General features: G+C 38.5%; 1 protein-coding gene across 1 annotated transcript in view; it reads right to left on the bottom strand.

Annotated features, from left to right (window-relative positions):
* Positions 1-20,687, bottom strand: part of LOC306773886 (gamma-aminobutyric acid receptor subunit gamma-3-like) — a gene marked incomplete at its 3' end in the record, with an annotated part of 162,414 nt that overhangs the window by 57,681 nt on the left and 84,046 nt on the right. Inside the window, exons 4-5 of the mRNA XM_079263830.1 lie at positions 7,213-7,304; positions 6,709-6,840 (exon numbers count right to left, since the gene is read on the bottom strand). Coding sequence (XP_079119956.1) covers positions 6,709-6,840; positions 7,213-7,304 — 224 coding nt within the window. The remainder of the gene's footprint in view (positions 1-6,708; positions 6,841-7,212; positions 7,305-20,687) is intronic.

The raw sequence follows: 20,687 nt of genomic DNA on the forward strand, positions 1-20,687 counted from the left end.
TTCACTAAACTCCAGCTCTGCAACTGATTCCAACCAACTCCAATCCACTCCAGCCCTACTCGCCACCCCGAGCAAGTCAGAATGAGCTCCTTTTAAACCTGAAGCTCCTCCCATAACAGGAATCTTCCCAACTATCCATAAAAAAAAATGTTTCTCTTAACTTCCAGTTGTTCTGCACCACAACTAAACATGCTAACACAATTCAGAACAGATATACATTCAAACAATCCAACATTACATTCCTCAACCTTGTACAAAGAGAGAGAAATATAATGATCTACCGCGATGCGGCGTTTCAGTGCGGCCCATAACAATGTCACTGCTGCATTGCGACACACGTCCGGTTCTTAAGCGTCATGAGACAATGCCTCACTTTACACACCTGAACAATAACATGGCTACCCATGGTAAGTAGACAACACATTCCCTGTAGCGCTAGCGTCCATATCAGGTGTGCACCCCTAATAACAGACTGACAGCAGGTCGAACGTCGGGGATGTGGTGGGTGCGTACTGGTCCTCGAGACGACCGCCCAGTGAGTACCTGTGTGTGCGTGACAAGGCTTCTTTGTCACAGTGACCCAAAAGGCACTGCAGATGCTTCACGTCAAGCAGGATTTCCACAGATAACTGTGGACAAAGTGTCCTGCTTAATGACACTTTGGTCTAGTTTACCTCAAACCTCAGGGCCTTTTAACCCGAGAACACAAAGGAGGGTGATTTTCACCCATTCTACATTGATTTTGAACCATCCTATGTTGGTGTTCCTGGGTTAATATGAGCAGTAAGAATAATACATGACGTAAATTTAAGTATCAAATGTATACATGCGATTTTTATATAGTGAATTAATATAAGTAAGCGTCATATAAGTAAGGTGTAACACAAAATTTCCACGTGGTACTTCTGGTGGGTCTTCATATTTGGACAAACTTTATTTAGACATATTAGATATGAAGGTGAAATGAACCCTTAAGTAAAAAGTTTAAAAAAAAAAAAAAAAAAAGTTTAAAAAGAGCCTCTATCCTGTTTTACGGCTGTTTCAAGGTCATTTCTGTGAGAGGCTGCAAGAAAAATATGAACAGAATATTGTGACATGCCGACGGACGAGAAGAGGAGTCTGTAACTTCTTCTTCCAAAAGCAAAGAAATGTTTTGGAATAAAAGAGTCTGAAGTTTCAGAGTGGAATACAACTTATATTCACTTAGCACTGAATGTGGTTTGAGATTTAATATTTCATTCCTGTGTTGACACTGTTTAATAGAGGTTTTAGATGAGCTAACATGTTAAAAAATTATGTAAATTTTGTCCTTACATGACGAAAGAACATCTTTAAATACAATTAAATGTTCTCTTTTGAATACATACAACTTATCAGCATTTAAGTATTTATTAGACAACACAGTGCTATTATAAGATGATTAAACACATTTTCATGTGATTAGCCCACATCTGAATGGACCACTATATGTTCTGGTTTCTATGACAACTTGTAGCTAAACAGTCTTCATCTTACATTTACATCTGACCAAGATGACACGTGTCCACGTTTACAAGAGTTTAAATTCCCTGTTAATTCAGATTAAAAATGAAAGTAAAAAGATAAAAAATGATCTTGTAAGCCTCCTGTCCAATCAGAACCTTCCCAACCTGTAGATTTTAGGTGGAATTTAACCAAAGTGATTAAATGTGTTTTCCATGTAAACACGAAGGAGAATACTTACATTCTGAATTAAAACAATATAATGTGACCATGATCTTTGACATTTTATGTTGTGGTATCAGTCACCACTCCGTTTGTGCAAATAAATGGTTTTGAATGATGGAATGAACTTTGCATGATTAAATGTCCGATAGTTACGATGTTATACCAGTTCAGCATTGGCCGTTTACCTTTTCTGTCTATTTTCCACCAACTTTGAATGTCCTGAGTGTTTTGTAAGTACTATAAGAAACTGCTGTTACTGTTCCAGGGAGACAAAATTAATAATTATACATTACTACATGTACAGTTGGTCAAACTATAAAGTTAAATAAGCAAATATAACTCTGTGTCCTGACTTTTTCTCTCTGAGTAAAGCTGATGTTTCTGAATCACTTGACTGTTGATTGTTACTGTTGGTTGAAATGAGGTTTTTTACATGGATACCTGCCAGATGAGGTTTTATTAGGGGTGCAACTTTAACACATTAATTACAATTAATTACAGAAACATGAATGTGTTAAAAAGAAAAAGCATTTTAATCGTGGAACCTTCTCTGTCACACTTCTTCTGCTACTAACTTAGCCACATTGGCGCTACATTTAGAGATGTTTTAGACCCTTCAGTGAGTCTATTTAAAGACAAAGTGAGCATCAACAAGTCCAACGTCTTTTTCGGTATGGAGGACTTTTGTTAAATTACATTAAAAGAACTTATAGTTTTCTCTTCTCTGTTAGCAGCAGCCCTTCTTCCGCCCTCTGCGTCATGAAGAACACGCGTATCACAGTCCTCATGCAGCTTCACGCTGCTGTCAGAGCTGGAGGTGATCACTTCTGCAAAATCAGCCTGAAGTCGCCATTAACTGATCCGTCCTGGTTTCCTGTCAGATAATTTCTATTAATGGGGATGAAACATTAAAAAAGTTAAAATTATTGGATCATATTGTAAACTTTTATATAAAGAAAAGCTGCAGCGGTTAAAGTATTTAAAATGACACTTTAACTTTGGGTCTGTTCAGTTTTGGCCAGGGATGTTTTCTATTTCTGTTTTACTGTTTCAAAGTTTAATGCATTTTCCAGATGTGAATAATTTGTTAATATTTTTTTTTCTAATATTTGATTTAATCTTCACTTAAAATTTATGAAAATGAAAATAAAGTTATTTTAGGGCAATTTTTATGTTAAATAAAATAGGATTAAGAAAGTTTTATTACAAAGCCTGTAATTAATCAGATTTGTCAGATCAATTCGTACTTCATGAGAAGCTTCGTCCATGATGGGGATGACTGTGTTAGAAGTTTGTGGGTGACCTGGTCATTTCATATTTAACGAAAACTTTCTGCATGGCAGGGCGGGTTGTGCCTTGTGTTGTATACAGTTTTCATACTGAATGCAGAAGGAACAAGTTTCTGCTTAAATCATTTCCATGTAAACCACGCCCACCTCAAATGTCCGACCAATCACACAATACTTTCAAAGCCCCACGAGGACAAAGTTCTGCTTGGCTAATGTGTCAAGACGTACGGTGTCCCCAACCATGTCCACGAAAGCAAAATCATGTTAATTTGTTCTAATAGCTTCAATAAAAGGAAAAAGGTTCCAGACTTAGCTCTCCACTAGTTTTTTAACAGCAGAACTGGTCATTATCTTCAATCCTTCAGTCTGCAGGTGCTGAGAGCTAATTAAAACCAGATGTTTGTGAGAAGGACAACGTCTATCAAGAAGCAAATGCTGACTAACGTCAATGAACTGAAGCACAAAGTAGAGAAAGTTAAGACTGATAACATCCGACAAAAAAGTTACTTCAAGTTTTGGCTGCCAAAAGTTGTAAAACAAACTGAAATTATGGTGTTTTCTTAGTTTTTTTTGTTTTTTATTTTCACACTGCCTCCCATGTGTTTGTGTTCATATAACCTTTTAAAACCTGAGCTTCTCCAATTAGGAGACTGAGAACAGATGGTGCCAAACTGGGACAAAATGTCCTGAACTGTCTGTACCGCCATCTCTCTAGTTCTGTTCTGCTTCATGTAATCAGTCGGCCTACACAGAGACAGAGACAAACAAAATTTTGTACTATGATTTGATATCATAGTACATCATTTCAAATAGTTCTTCATTTATTCCAATTCATCGCAAAAGTGCCCTTTTTTTGTTTTTAGGGAAGCCTGAAACTTTTCTCAATTTTGCTATGTGCCATCTTTATTTATCCTCCACTGGAAACACAGAATTTTCTTTATTATGACTCAAAGTATTCAAATAAACCATTGGAATTAATTAATTATTGATTTTTCATTTGAAACATGTTAGTAAAGGCATAAACAAAGTTAAAAAAAAAAAAAAAAAAAAAAAAAAAGTAAAATAAAAATAGTCATAATACTTAGACTTCTCTCAAAGGAGTTGGAGGCATTACCTTATTTACTCCTTTCCCCTTGTATAATAAAAAATGAATGAACTGAAGTGAATTGAAAATGAACCCAGCAAACCAGAGGTTCTTGCCTGTTTTTCCCTTCATGCAACTACAGACAGCTAAAACCTTGCTTGGCTTTTTGCTTTCATATGGCTGAGTCTCGTCGCTGGATAAAAACAAACATTAAGTGGATTATAGACACAAAAATTTGTTTTTTATTGAAGACAACAGAAGGACAAGTCTCTCACACTGTGGTGTTTCTGAGACACATTTCATGAAGTCATTGGCTGCCAGCAATGGTCATCGCAAAGAGCCCCATACTGCCAGAGTTTTGGAGCATTTTGGCTCATTTGTCAGGACACACAGAATATTAATTTGAGTGACTACAAATATGGAAGGTCCATTTTATGGGTGAGTGTGTTGGAAGGTCTTCCAGTCCGTGTAACCCAAGTGGAAAAGACCTTTTATTGGTTTGTGATGCTGGTCAATCACAGCTGGTCCAGCTGCTTGACTAGTGTATGCATTAGCCAATCATTGACATCACATGGGTTGGCATGGTCAGTCGTCCACCGATATGAACCCCTGGTAGTTAGCGGAAGAGCTGTGGGGAGGCTGCACTGGGGACAAGATACAGGAGCCCGCTGCTGCACTGAAATGACCTACACGGTTTGCAAGTAATATTCCTGTTGAACTGGTTCCAGGATGGTGAGCAAACAGAACAGGTCCAGGGCTTTTAGGTAAGACCTGAAGAAGAGCGGAACCTAAGAACAACTGAATTCCACCTGTCAGGCCAGTAGGGGGTGCACTGTTGCTCTCTCCTTTTCCAGAGCCCACTGAGCATCATCTTCCTTCTCATACTGATCATATCCTTCCTTATCTCCCTTCTCATACTCCTTTGCACACTTGAGACTACATCATATTCCATTATCATTTTTCCCTTCACCTGTTTTCCCCTCTGAAATTGGACATGAAACCCAGCCGTGGGTTACTCATGAACTGCGGGCGGCTACTGGGTTGGACTTTTGGGGAATATCTGGTGTCATTTTGTACATCGAGAATATTGAGTGCTCCATTGTGCATATGTATATATTTTCCAGTGTGTACATAATACACCTGCATTTTAACGAGACCTCAGTCTCATCTCCTCTCTCCTTGAATGATCCCTACATCTTCTGTTTATCTAGCCTATTATCTTTAACTGGATTGGGATATGAGCTCCAGTTCATACTGGTTTAGCATTACAGGCGCTACGTACACATTTTTCAGCTTCCCATATATGGAAACTGCAAAAACAACAAAAAAAAAAAAAAGATTTGCTTCTTTCGCAATGAATGTTCAGTTTCAACAAGACATCTAAAGATGCCTTTGGGAGCCAATGAGTTCATAAAGCAGGAAAAAATCAAATTACTAGGATAGGCAAAGGTTATAACCATAGCTTCACCCAGTCATTGACATCACTTAACCACAAGGCATGGATGAAAACTGACTGAATGCTTAAGAAGTGGCCCAATAAGTGTCTTCTTAAGAAGTTTGACCAACAATATTAAAATGTTCTGAAATATTGTTGTTGCTGTGTGATTTTGACCTAAAATGCTGGTTCCACGTCGGGGTGTAAATCCTCAGTTTGATCACAATACAATATATCGATTTAATGGATCGCGAGTTGATATGTCTATATATAAAATTTAGTAATCTGATTTCGATTCAATTTAATTAATAATCCACCAGTTGAAATGAAACGATATCATAGGAAGTAACACAGATGTTTACTTCAATATCTGAATCCCAAAAAACAACTAGACTGTCATTTGTATTCCTAACCTCAGATATTCAAAGGAATTTATATAAATAAATACAAAATTGTTCTTTTAATGAATACAAACAGATAATAAATGGAAACCAATGTACCAGGAAGACTCAAAATACAGCCACAAGAAATGGTTATTGTATTGATTTCTGAGTATTTTTTTGCATTTCGTATTGATGTCATTGGTTGATTGACCACATGACTGACATATTGATATAGATTGACGTATTGTTACACCCTTATCTCCATGTGAGTAGAAAAAAACAAACAAACAAAAAAAACAATCCAGATCCTCAGGACACCAACCCTCGAGGATCTAAGTTGACAACATGAAGTTGGTCTTTTTAACATGGGAGTCTATGGGGATTTGCTTTTTTATGGACCCCCTAGTGGATGAGGGGGATAACTGCAGGTTTTTGCACTTCCGCATAGGGTTCACTTTTTACCGCCAGAGGCTCTGTCCATCTTTCACATACAGTCTATGTCATGCTGTTCTTTAGGATGTAGAGGAGCTCACCTAGCAGCTGCTAACGGAGAAGAGTAACTTGTACTTGTTCTGGTTACTTTGTCTTATAGTTGTGTTCTGCTTCTACTGTTGTTTTTTCCATTTACCTGTACAGTACTTTGGTTACCTTGCGGTATTGGAAAGTGCTCTGTAAATAAAGTTTTGATCGATTGATTGACATGATTCCACAGTGACTCGGTTGCAGAATTACTCATGTTGCAGTGTTAGGAATTTTAATTAAGCTGTAATATGAGGTCCTTAAATCTAACAATGTGTGAACTGTGTTTACCTCAGTGTGTAAAGTATTTTTCCATTGTTCCAGATGCGAAGCAGCTGATTGGGCGTCGTTATCCAGTGCGAATCTGCGTTCTTGGAATTCCTGAAGATTGTGTCAGGCAGCCAGATCAGGCCGACCATATTGCTGGTCCAGCGAGAAGCAGACAGAAAGAAAAGAGCAGACGGTAAGAAATCACTGCTGTGGGTTTCATTCTTATTTCCTGACATGCATAAATTGGCACCTGTTGCCAAAATGAGGCTGATAAAATATCTGGACAGCTTGGAGAAAACAAAGCACGTCAATCAGTTTTCTCCATTAATTACAGGCCTCTTTCTCAGAACCAATGATATTGTTCTCAAATGAGATGGTCACAGTACGAAAATGTCAAATAAAAGCAGCTGCAGCGGAAAGAAAACGACTCACAGCAGAGTCTTGGAGTTGTTTTCCTTTAAAATACAAATTAAAGTGATCAATATGCGTTTATTGATGCAGCAGATCCTGTGTAATCCACTCTACCTGTTGAGGGTTAGAATCCGCATGCTGCTGCTGTTGTACCGCAGACGGGTGTCCACCCAACTCTGGGCAAAGATAATATCGATCTGGTACTCCTGGGAAAAGAAAACTGGAGTCAATACACCGACTCGAAGAGGCTTTTTAAACAAATATGCAGGCGGGAGCTGTTGCCGAGCGGCGTGATCCTACTGGAGGTGATGATGATGTTTGTTTGAGCGTAAATGTGTCCACATCAAAGGAAATGCTAAAGCAGAGCAGCACTCTCTGGAAATACATATTCTCTTTTGATATGGAAATGAAATAAGAACATCTCCCAAATGTTTACTTCAGCACATTTTCTTCACCTCCGAAATGACCTTTCTTCTAATTGTGAGATGCTTCACTGTGAGAACATTGAATCTGAGCTTTCTCATTTAGCAAATATTCAATAAAACTATATTTTCTTTCAAAAGACAGCAAAAGAGATCCTTTAGAAAACTGACAGGAATGCAATGTCTCCTGAAGTCATAAAGCATCCACTACCCTTGACATATCAGTGAAAACATCCCTGATCTTATGAGTTTTTGTCTTTTTTCTCCTCCTCTTGGCGGTTTCTGCTTATTCTGCAGCTGCTGCTTTTGTCTGAACTATGAAAAGTTTAATAATACATAATCAAAGTTGGTTATAAGTGGAAGAAGCAGCTGCATTGTTTATATTGACCAGTATAAAAATTTATGGCCTTTTGATCTCCCAAGATAACTTGCAGTGGGGATATTTGTCCAAAACCAAAACAATGAATGAAATAACAGCAAATCCAAGACGAACTGGAGCGAAAAAGAAGAAGATTGTTCCATCACTGAGGCAGTTCTGGGGGGTAAAGGAAGAAACACAACTCCCGAAGATGCCAATGAGTCTTAAATTCACATTTCAGTTAACTCCCCCAAGCCCCCGGTACCAGGGGCTGTAGGATTAAACATCCCGTTTTCACAGATGTAACTTCGTGTCAGTGATAAAAAATAGACGTGTGGTATCCACAGAAAGTCCAGACTCCTAGCTAAAAAGCTCATTAAACCATTACCATAACCACCAAACACAGGTCAGACAATAAACAATTAATACACCAAGTAAACAAAGTATGCAGGAATATGTATAAAATAATGGACCCTCGTGTCCACCCAGCAAAATGAAAATGAACAAACACCTCCACTGAAAGTACACATCCCACAGTTTCCAAACATACCAGTTTAATCACGCTATCACCAAGATTCAGTCGACCAGAGTCAAAAGAAGGCTGAATTTATGCTTCACCTTTGAAAAACATTGTTACATATTCTGCCAAAACGGTAATCCACTGACATAAAACTGCATTTAATAAAAAAACACGTGACTTCTGCACCAAACAGCCTGATGTGAGTAGTAGCCTAATGGAGGATCTCTGGGATCAGTATACAGAGTTTGACGTGTGTCATCGCACCAATGATACTGCTATCTTTAGAAACCAGACACTAGCTACGTTTACATGGGAGTTTTAATTCCTCTTTAATTCTGAATAAAAGTTAATTCCGCTTTAAACTGATGAAAAATGTCTATGTAAACACTTAATTCCTAATTTATTTTTTATTATGGGGCGGAACTGGAAAGTCAGAGGATCGATTCCAGGCTTCCCCCTGACTGAAAAATGCTGAAGTGTCCCAGGGCAAGACACTGAACCCCAAGCTGCCCCCTGATGTGACTATCGGGGTATGAGTGTGTTGTATGAGTGTGTGTGTGAATGGGTGAATGTGACAAGTAGTGTAAAGCGCTTTTAGTAGTCTGCATGACTAGAAAAGCGCTATAGAAGTACAAGTCCATTTACCATTTATTCGTAGTTCAACCTAATTCCAATGTAAGTGGCTGATTTATTTGCATTTTAATTTCAAACTATTTAATTCCTCTGTCATCTAGACCTCCATTCCGCTCTAAGTTAATTCTGGTCGTTCTGTGCATGCTCGTTACCTTGCCTATCCCGATGACGCGCGTTGTTTCGCCTCCCGTGTTCGGTGGTCTATCTTTCTTCTCCTCAGTTGCTGCAAAAAGTGAAGTAGTATGCTCGTGTTGAGCTGCTACTTCAAATGTATGATAAAATTAGCGGCGAAACTGGTACTTATGTAGTTTTTAGAAGTTCCGACTGAAAAGACGAGAAGCAGGGAGTCAATTTTATTTCCGGTATACGTAAAGTGCGCACACTGTCCAATCAGAACCCTTCTCAACCCGCCGCTCTAAAGAGGAATTAAGTAGGATGTGTTTCATGTAAACCTCCGTACGGAATTAATATTTTCATGTAAACTTGTAGAATACATTATTTCCGAATTATTCCGAATGATTAATTCCGAATTATAAATCATCATATAACCATGGCCGATGTAACTATGTAGGAGCAGATCCATCTCTGATTGGATCATGTGACGACTTCATAGTGGTCCGTTGCCACAACCAACTGGTGTCAAAACACAAATGTGAACTTTGAACTCAGCACTGCCCCCTAGTGAATGAACTGGATCCACTATAGCAACTTTTTTTTTTTTTTTTTTTTTTTTTTTTTTTTGTATTGTCCAGCATTTAAGCAGGCAAAATGGATTTTCTGGATGCTCTATTCTGCTGGGCAAATTTACTTTGCCAAGGGAAGCATCATAGATATAATGCTCCCCTTGATATTCTGGATTTTAATTTTAATTTTGCTATTTATTTTGCATAATTGTTTGTATTACAAAGTTTGTACTGCTGGACCGGACCGGAGAGGACAGAAGAGGGACAGAAAGAGAATCGAAAAGAAGAGAAAACAGAAATATAAAGATGCACAGAAATATTAGGATGGTGACGTATGACAACATTTGAAACTTACGTCCAAGTTTGTGTATGATTGTACATAACAGCATTTTGAGTGAAGATTTTACCTTGGTGATGCAATAGGTCTCAGAAAAGTTATATATTAAATATGGTTCACATGGCATTAAAAGGCTAATGGTCAAAAAATGGTCAGAAGTTGGCTTGTTTGAGGTTTCCCTTTTTACGTCTTTCACTCAGGATTCAGACTGTTCTGCTGCCATCTTGCTTGCAAATGAAAAGTCTTAAAGATAAAATGATCAAACAAAGTTAGAGAAATACAAAAGTATTTGTAGTATAGTAAAAATCTGCACACTTTAACCTTCATGGTTTGCAGTTTGCAACAGAAAGAACAGCTTGGGGAGATGTCGATGGATTGTGACACTGCTATGTTTTAGTTTGGACAAACATGCATGTTTTCTGGTGAATTGTCATGTCATAGGATCTTCCTGTAGGCTTCCAGTCAGTTTTGTCCCTGTTGGGTATTATTGTCAATGTCACTCCCCACTTATTTTACCCACATCATTTAGGAGAGGATGTGGGGGGGAGCTAGCTGTTGGGGCATAACTGCTTTCTGACTTTGTCATACTCCATGAGAAATGTCCATACAGGGAACGGGGATCACACTGTATTCAGTTTAAGTCTAAACACCAAGAATGTTCTGTATTAAATTTGTAACATTGCTTGTGGTAAAAATAGGCAAACATCTCAGAACTCTTGGATCAGACAGTCACACCTCGCAGGCGGTTCGCAGCTTCCCGTTGCTCAGGTGTTGAGGGTTTCTGTTGTGGCCAACAGAAGGTCAGTGCATCAGCTGGATGTCTTTTATAGGATGCAAACAAGGCGTACATTTCAGACACTGGAAACTCCGTCAAAGCAATTCACAACACTCAGCTTGTCATTCCAGGCTCTGCTTTGATAAATTGTCTAAATCATCCTGTTTGATGACAAGGTTTTTGGCTTAAAATGGGCAGTTATCAAAGGATTTTCTCTGTCACTGACAAAGTTATAATACTGAACAAAAGCTGAGTTATATTTAATGTTTTTACATTGTTCAAGAACTTTCCAAGACGCATACTTTGACACACACCAATCAGTTTTTTTTTTGGCACAGCATCATTCACTTTCTGACTTTTCTGACCTTTTTCTAAAACTGAAAAAAGCTGACCTGACCTTATTAGCACATTTGCAGCCAGGATCCCTATTGTTACAGTCGCCCTGCATGACATTTGGAGAATAATGATAGTGAAACACCACGCTGATGATGACGTATACCCATAACTTACCACTGTAGAAGGTGACAGCGAAACAGCAAGTGTTGAGTCTGGTGAAAATCAATTCTCGCGGCAATCCTCATACGGGGTTTTCGATCTTGACTGGGTCTTTTCAGGGAATTAAAGACCAGGCATTGCAGCAGTTTGGTTATTCGTGGATGTTATGCACAATGCTAAAGAGGGGTATGGTTAGCCATCTAATAGATATTATTCAATTACTTCAGTTACTGGTTTCCAGAGATCTGTTTCAAAGAAAACAAATACGATAAACCTGAACTACTGAATTCTGCTAGATTTTCTCTTGGTGGAGCTTAAAAAAAGGCTAATTTGGTGGTCTCCAGCCAGTACAAGACGGTCTTTCTCTCTTTCTTTTCGTTGCTTCTTCTGATAATTTCACACAGCCATTTCACACACAGATACCTCAAAACGACCAGTGTGTCGATATCCAATTGCTGGCATGTAATGTGTTAAACAAAAAGTTTCTGTTGCGTGATGCTCTGGACTGGAAAAATTATTTGTGAAGCCCAGTTTTTTAGTTTCGGGGAGGGAAATTAGACACTAAATGTCAGTGTGCTAATAAAACCAGTCAGAAGCACAAAGTTTGAAAGACGCACTGCAGAACTTTTGCCATTTACCCCCTCACACACCCTCAGCATCCATCTTGCATCCTTCCTGTTCGCTCTCTCCAGCCAGCAGAAGATGATCATATGATGTACCAGGCTGTAAACATGTTTATTTCTGCTGTGAAGTTGGTCTTTTTAACATGAGCGTCTTGCTCGGGGATTTGCTCGTTTTGTAGCCCCTGGTGGATGAGGAGGGAACTGCAATTTTTGTCACTTCCGTATAGGCTTCACTTTTAACAACCAGAGGTTGCGGCTTGGATAATTAGGTTTTGCGTTATACTAAGGGTAATGGAAACACATCTATTGTTGAAGCAGTGGGGGGTTATCTGGCCTGAGAACTATTCCTGGGGCGACAAACATCTAATTTATAAATGCTCCTTTTTCTTAAATCATTTAGGATAAACTAAACTATATCCCTTCTGAACAAGTTTCATACAGCAACCAGTTTGCACAGAAAGTAGCAGCGTTTCCATTCATCTTTTTTTTTTTGCAAAATGAAAGCTGTATTTGTACGTTTCAACAAACGACAATAGCAGTTTGCAGGTGTTTCCATTGGACATTGTTGTTATGCATACGCCTCAGTTCTCAGTTTTAGGCTTATGCAAGTTAGCAATGTAGCGTAATTTTGTGGTTTTCTACTTGCCTCGGAAATTTGCGAAGGCTTTTCTTCCCCCTTTTTTCTTTTCTAAAACTGAATTGTTGTTCCATACCGTACTTTCTTTACCAGAAATGATCTGGTCACATGACCCACGTCTGGTGACACGTAAGTGCAAAAAAAGTGTAATCATTACACTTTTGCAAAATATTTCTATATTAAAATGTCAGAAAAACCACCTGATGAGAGCATAAATACTTTTTTTGTGATATGAGTCCTTTTTCAAAATGTAGGTCTTTCCATTAGTGTGGTTTTTTTTTTTTTGTGTTTTTTTTTTTATTGTGATATTTAGTTTTTGCGCAATTCTTGGTGTAATGAAAAGAAAGCTACTGTTTGGAAACCATTGAATTATGAGATAAATTCTTGAAAATGAGATGACAGTGAAGATGATAATCATCATCGTTATATATAACCCAGTTGATACTCAACCGTTCATTTACTGTATGAAAGTAAAGCAACACACTGACACAATCTTTACTTTTCGCTTTAAACAGCAGCAAATAAACCTCAGCGGTTAAAAATCAACAAATTTGGCTCCTTCAGGAATGAAAACAGCAAGTCGGAATCTGATAATGTGAAATTCATTATTAAAGCCAAAGGATGTTGACAACAAAGCACATCTGACTGAAATTAATTAGCTTGACTTTAGCGTTGGCGTCAGAACAAATAGCTCTCTCCTTATCCAGCCTCATCATTTTTGCATTGGAGGCAGCTCACTCCTCACCAATTAAACAAGCCTTTCATCCCCAGTTTTCACATTTATGTACCAAAACGTGTTTCCTGAGAGGCACCGTGTCTATGATTGTGTGTTCAGTTATGATTGAAAGCTCCCGAAACTGCCTTTGTCCTTGGCTTTCAGACCAAAACGTGTTAAAAGTGGCTGGATTGTCATTGATGACATGGTGCTGATGAATAACATTTTGCAGTGATTCACCCATTGTTTAATGCTTGTTTATTTCTTTATAACCTGATGCTGCTGCAGCAGAAAGCTAGCAAGTATCTGTTTATTTATAACATGCTTACATGCTATCATTGCAACATGTAAAATACATATGTGATTGTTGCGCAGGAAGAGAAAACAGGATGTTTATTTTACTTGTTGTGCATCGCCATATGACAAAATGTAACATTTCTACGGTCATTGCTGTTGATGTCAACAGTACACTCTTGACTGGGACATTTAAAGACTTATTGGAAAGTAGGTTTGGATTGATTTGAAAGTCAACTTTTGAGCATGAGACTGCTTTTTCAGATTTGATGCTTTACGAGTAATTCCTCAGTCTGTTGGTTGGTTTATGAGTTAAACATTCACAATTGGGTTTAGAAAAACAGTCATAGACTACAGCAGGGGTTCCCAAACGTTCCTCCTGAGCCCCCTTTTCCATAAATACCACCACAGCCAAGAACAACCCCTATAAAGACGCATGTGAAGAAATGCACTGCAAAACAGCATTGTTTAGCAGAAATAGTCTGGTGTCTGTGAGGGAGGGAAGCATTAACTTTTCAGCTGTAATGAGGTTTTTCAGAGATTTGATGATACAGATACTGGTGTAGTAAAACAACTTTGCTATTTACAACAGTTTTAAGGTTTATTTCTACGTCATCAGTGGGCTTTGCTTTGTTATTGATGGCACAATACGTTTGGCTTCATACAGTCAGATCTTCAGACATACAACACCACGCGGTCCCCATCACCCAACATGACCATTACCTGGACAAAACCAGAGGAACACGTTTGTGGTCATGTATTCCTTTCTCTCCTTTTGTTTTTTTTTTTTTGGTTGTTGAAATATCTTCTGTTGAGTCATCATTGGGCCCTGCGATGGACTGGCGAGCTTTCCAGGGTGTACCCTGCCTTTCGCCCAAAGACTGCTGGGATAGGCTCAAGCTTCCCTGCGACCATTTGTTGGATTAAGCGGTTAGGATAATGAATGAATTAATGAATGAGTCGTCATTGATTGACCATTAGTAATTTGTCCATATTTTGCTAGCTTAACAAAAAGTTTGTTTTATCTTGTCAAACTGGGCCCACAGGTATTAGCAGTTCCTTTTGCATTATTGCCTTCTGTTTTGTAATGTGGACAGAGTTGCTGTTAGACAAACCAGGCTGGCTTGTGTTACATCCTTAGTAGTATTCCATGTCTTACGCACCAAACCAACATAAAAATAAAGAAAACTGATACCAGAATGGCCCCCTGCTGGGCCTCCTCATGTGCAGCTGCATGAAAGGATGAAACTATCCAAGGCAGTAGGAGGTGTTTTACCCATTTACAGTATTCGGCAAGTGGATCTGAAAGGTTATGTTGCTTAAAAACAGATTTTGAAGGTATTTTTACTTAAATCTTTGTGGTGGGTCTTGCATCAATGTTGGGAGACTCAACCTAGTGGAATAAACTGTCCTACTCTCACAATGGTTTGTCTCTGACAAGGCAGATGATGCTGCACAGACAAAAAGACTCAAAAGACAGACATTCACAAAGGTCCAGATAGTTTAATGGTCAGTTGTTGGATAAGCAAATACCACATGGCCTGTATGGGGAACTAAGCTAACCAGAACTGGGTCGCAAAACAGCAATTTATTTAGCCATTTTAACCAAATTAGACTGTCATGAAAAAGACATGTCTGTTTGTGCAGTCACTATATAAGTTTTTACCCTCAATTTTTTACATCTGACCGTTGTTTTAATTTAATTTTAACATTCCAGCCCTAAATAGACAGTAGTTTTATTTCAATTGTGAAAAGTAAAAAAATAAGTCAGATGCAAAATTGTTGAGGTATGAATTTTTTTTTTTTTGGGCGCATTAACAACAACCATTTTGATATGAATCCAAGTCAATTTGTTTGGAAAGTCCGCTTCGTTTAGTGTACTTTGAATGTGCAAATAAATTTTGATGAGAAGTGGGCTCAGTCCGCCTACAATACAGGTCTTAGTCCATTTCAAGCGAACCAAATACAGGAAGGGGACTGCAAAGCAATGTGCATTGGTGGGTTCAGCACACAGCATTGTAGGTCAAAACATAGCAGCTTTGGATGGATGGAAGTAGCTCTGATAGAAATCAGATCAACCAGACCACTACGGTCTGTTGCAGCTCCATGTTAAGCTATTATGTACTGGAAACAGCAGCTGTTCTGGAATAATCAATAATAATTGGTTGGTTCATCTTCAGTTCGTCTTGACTCGACTCAACTGAATTTTTTTTTTTTTCTTTTCATTTTGCTTTTTTTTAAACATCCAAATCATTTGAGAACCCAGTGTGCACATAGTCTCAGTCTGGAACAATGTTGCACCCCCTCACTGAACTGAGTCCCTAATCAGACCAGGTCTACCAGACTATCCTGATATGAATGCTCCCTTTAAAGTTGTTAGCCTAGATCCCAAGAAAACTACCGAAGACTGACACCACTCTGCATGTATTTTTACTACTGGTGCTTTTACAATGTGGTACAGCTTTGTCCTATAAATGAGCTGTCCTCTTGCACAAACACGCTTGCTTCTTTTTACCAGACTGTATGACTGGTGTCAGAACTCTGTCCTCATTGCCAGCAACATGTTTCATCCATTTCTGGTGAGTTGGATGCTGCCAGGATTGACATATGTCACTGTTTGTGTTCATAACTTTTATAGATAGAATTTCCAGGCACAGCCGAGGTGTTGGGTGGATCCAGTTCAGCGGATTTAAAATTGAGTCTCTGCTCTTTGCAGATGATGATGTTCTGTTTGCTCTGAGCAGTGATCTCCAATTCTCACTGAAGTGGTCTGAAGTGTTAAGTGAATGGGATGACGATCAATGAGCCTCAGCCGGAGAAGGGTAATTTGTCCTCTCAGGGTCGGAAATGAGATTCTGTGCCAAGTGGAGGAGTCCAAGTAGCTTGATTTCTTATTCAAGAGTCTGGGAAAAATGGACTGGGAGATTGATGGCCAGATTGGTACATTGTTAGCAGTGATGCATCATTCAATCAAAATGTGAAACTCCATTTACTGGTCAGTTTACATCCCTACCCTCACTTGAACTGTGGGCAACTGCTCTGGCTTGGAGATGGGGTGAGAATCTCAGTCATCCAGGAGGAGCTTAGAGTAGAATCCAGAGGAGCCAGATGAGGTGGCTCAGGAATCTGTTTTGGGTGCCTCTTGACCACCTCCTTGGTGAGATGTTCCAGGCACATCATTTCTGGGAAGAGCTCCCTGGGCAGGCCAAGGAGGAGGGACGACATCCCTTGGCTGGCCTGGGGATGCCTTGAAATCTTCCCAGTTGGTTTGGAAGAAGAAACCCAGAAACCTGAGTTAAGTTGTTGAACACGTGACCGGATATTCAGTAGTAAATGGATGGCAAGAATAAATGGATGGTTTATTTATTTCCGATAAATGTTGCACAAATAATGAGCTTCTCCTCCACTCAGTTACAAAATGAACTCAACGAAAACTTATTTCAAACTGTCATAAACATTTCCTTCATAGAGCTCCAACATGATAAACTATGCTTTGCTGAACAGATGGAATGCAGAAGGCCCCAAAATACAGTTTTGCATTTGATTATATCATGCTTCGTAGCGAAGAAAACCTCAAACTAAGCAGAGATCACTGACTAATACATTTCTTCAGGCAAAACTAATGCTGCTAGTTGGTATAAATATTTATAAGTGAAATATTTATATCTCCAAGACCTTAGAAAATTAGCTGCTGGTCTACATTTTAATCCCTGCTAGGAAAGTGGAAGATAAACACGGGGAACCTTTGATTTCTTCTAGTCATGTGTGTACTTTCACACTGGCTGTGAGGTACTTTATCAACATGAATGATGTTTGAATATACAGTTTCATTCTCAGCCTTTCCTCATCCTCACCACCTGGTACCAAATACATGCAAATACCCAGAATGCTTCACCGGAGCTCTGTCCCACGAGCAGCCTTGCAGTGATGCTCCTTGAGTGTGATGGGCAGAAATAAAGGTAAACACTGCTATTCAACTACCGCTTAAGGGTGACGATGAACTTCTGTCACTTGTGTAATAAACAAAACTGTATAGGACCTGCGGATATGAGTGGCATTTTGAAGACTGCATGTGTGTGCTGAGCTAATTTCCCAAGCATGTTTTGTTCATTCCTAAGAATCAAACAAAAAGACCTTTGAAAGAAACAAAAGAAAGAAATTTGCATACCTGGCTGTTCACTCAAACTCTGTTTATGGGGATAAAAAGCTAAATGAAAAATGATGCTGACTGCAGGTTTTGCTTCACTGAACATCGAGCCTCAGGTTCAGGCTTCAACTGTGTGTCTTTGTGAAAGACAAATGACCAAATGACGAATGACGAATTTTCTTATGTTTTACCCTTTTGATAGTGATAGCATGAGAAGTACTAGATGTTATCAAAGTATTTTTAATGTATACATTGACAATATGTTTAATTAGGCTTTCTTATGTGAAATAATTATCTCAACTCAGTGACATGAATAAATGGACAAATGAAATGCAAGCAGAGTATCAGACAATGCAATGTCACTAGCGCCCATAATATTTATGTTGCCTGAAAAGTGTCTATTTTTGTAACAATCATTGAGGACTAGAGTGCTGAATTTCAGACCCCTGTGAAGTATGATGGAAAATAATGCCTGTTCAGCCTGAGGGCTTAACCCTGTATTGGGCAGTCACTGAAATATGAGGAAATTCAACATTTTAACCAAAGATAAAAGTGTTATTATGATAATGGAGGATATTACTACACTTTAAAACTTGGATTTCTTTTTTCTAGACCAACAGTTCTACAGTATTAAGTGGTCAGTACTCAAAGTTTACTCTCATTGTAGTTCCATGAGGAAGCAATTTGGATGTCCTACGCAGTAACCAAATCTGGTTCTTTGTCCATTGAAGGGTTAGAGTCATTTGATGCCTTCCCTGCATCTCTTGATTGATAGCTGTCATTGACAGTTACCTCGCTTGATGGTCTGTCTGGCTGCTAAAACTGTCTGATCTGTCTGACTTTTGGAGCCTCTGTTTGAAAAATGAAAGTGAATTTGCTTTTGCCACACTTTTTCTTATCTAAACACGTGTTCTGTTATCACAGTGTCCCTAAAGCATCTAAAATTAGCTTGTTTGTACTCGTTGATGCCCAGTATGCTAGTGTTTGCTGTAGTACAACCTAAAACTTTCCATTATGGCTGTTATTTGTTCTTTGTAAGCCCACTATTATGGAGCACAAAGCCCATTTTAAGAGGTAGGAAGGGTGGTGGTGGCATAAGATGCAGGACTTTCCGTCAAGTGTTTTTTTTCCATTTTTTTCCAAGAGCTAACTCAAATGAGATGGTTTCTTTCAGAGATCAAGGTGTTGTGATCATCCTTCAACCAGGGTGTTGGGGCAGCTTGGGTTGGTAGATTATTATTCCTTGATTTTTAAAAGATGAGGGAACATACCTTATAAAAGTAGGCCTATCTTAACACCTTAAGTCTTTATTTTAGTTAGTCTAAACAGGCATGCTGCTTATTTCCTAGAAATAGCTCCATTTTCACAAAGAACTTAATTAATTTTTATGGGGATTAAAACATCTGGCTTCAAACACTCAATTTCCTTATATATTCATTCCATGTAAAAAAGCTGATAGAAAGGGGTAAAGAAGCAAATTAGAGAGGAAAATGTAGGAGGAATGTAAGTCATATAAAGTGCAAGAAAGTAGTGAAAAGAATTAATGTGATTTTAAAAGATTGAAAACTGATGAAAGACATGTTTGAAGAGCACAAAGAAATTTCAAATAGAAGACAATTCAGTGATCCTGGAGTATTTGCTTTGTCAGCAAATCAATATCTGCTGACCTTCTTAATTGCCGCTCATATTCAAAGAAGTCACCTCAATCACATCTAATCAAGGCGCTGCATTAATTCTCAGATTTTATTGCTCATGTAATAATGAAATCCAGCTATTCTTCTCCACATAGAACCAAACTGTAGAGGAAAATTGCCTTTTTTGATATTTTTGTCACCTCTTTGGCGTTTTTTTCCTGCATTGCTCTGTGCTGCTGCATTCATTGGCTTGGAACCTCAAGGGTATCCATGGTTGAATATAAGGCTATATTTCTCCACCATAACCCTGGACTACACAAAAAGCTATTGAATGTGTAACAAGCATTATAAAGTATTGTACACGGCTCCTCTTTTCCCAGTCTGGGAGGGAGTGTTTTATGAAGGTGCCATTGTTCTGGTTCACAAATTTAAAATATTAGACTTAGCAGGCCGGATTTACAATGATGAATTGTCTCAGATTTGTGGCTCTTTTACATAAAAATATGAGACGTTTAGCAGCACTGGCAGGGTAAGGTGGCAGTTTGTAGCTCTGTGGTTACTGGTTGTGAAATCTAAATGATATATTGTTCTTCCTCCACATATTTTCTTATGAAATAAAACTATTCTGTGGCATCAGTGTGTTGAACTACTCCCACCAAACAACACAATTTCTTAATATTCAAGTGACAAAGCCCACAGTGGCTGCGGTGAAGTGAAGCATCCTGTCTTCTTGTCACATTAGTGTTCGTTCTTCCCATACAAATGAGACAGAATATACACGCTGAGTATTAGCAGGCTGCTCAAACCAACTCTTATCTACAACAAGCCACAGTTATTATATTGAGGAAGAACAAGAGTATTACATGCAAATAAGGCACTAATTTGAACCAATTTGATTATGGTTCCAGACCTTTTATACAAGACATATGGCACATTCACTCATTCATGGGTTAGAAAAGAAAAAGAAAGATGATAGTTTAGGCCTAATGCACCTTTTAAAAAACAGTGTTATTGGGTAGCACACATTTTTGTCAGGTCATTTGGTCACACATTGACATCACTGGAGCAATACTGAAGGTACATGCAGTACTAGCCCAAACTTATGACAAGAATCTGTAAGCTACTGAATAGATCCACAGAAAATTAGCTTTAGCCTTATAACATAATTGTCTAATTTTTGCAAAACTGTCAAACTGTACTCTCCTATTGTGGTGGATTGACTGTTTAGCATTGCCTTTAAAATTTTAACATACTCTGCTATAAGTGTATTGTTTAGATCAGCTTTGAGGATTTGCGGAGGGAGATAGGTGGAGTTG

This window comes from Telmatherina bonti (genome assembly GCF_933228915.1).
Source record: "Telmatherina bonti genome assembly, chromosome: 24".
NCBI lineage: Eukaryota > Metazoa > Chordata > Actinopteri > Atheriniformes > Telmatherinidae > Telmatherina > Telmatherina bonti.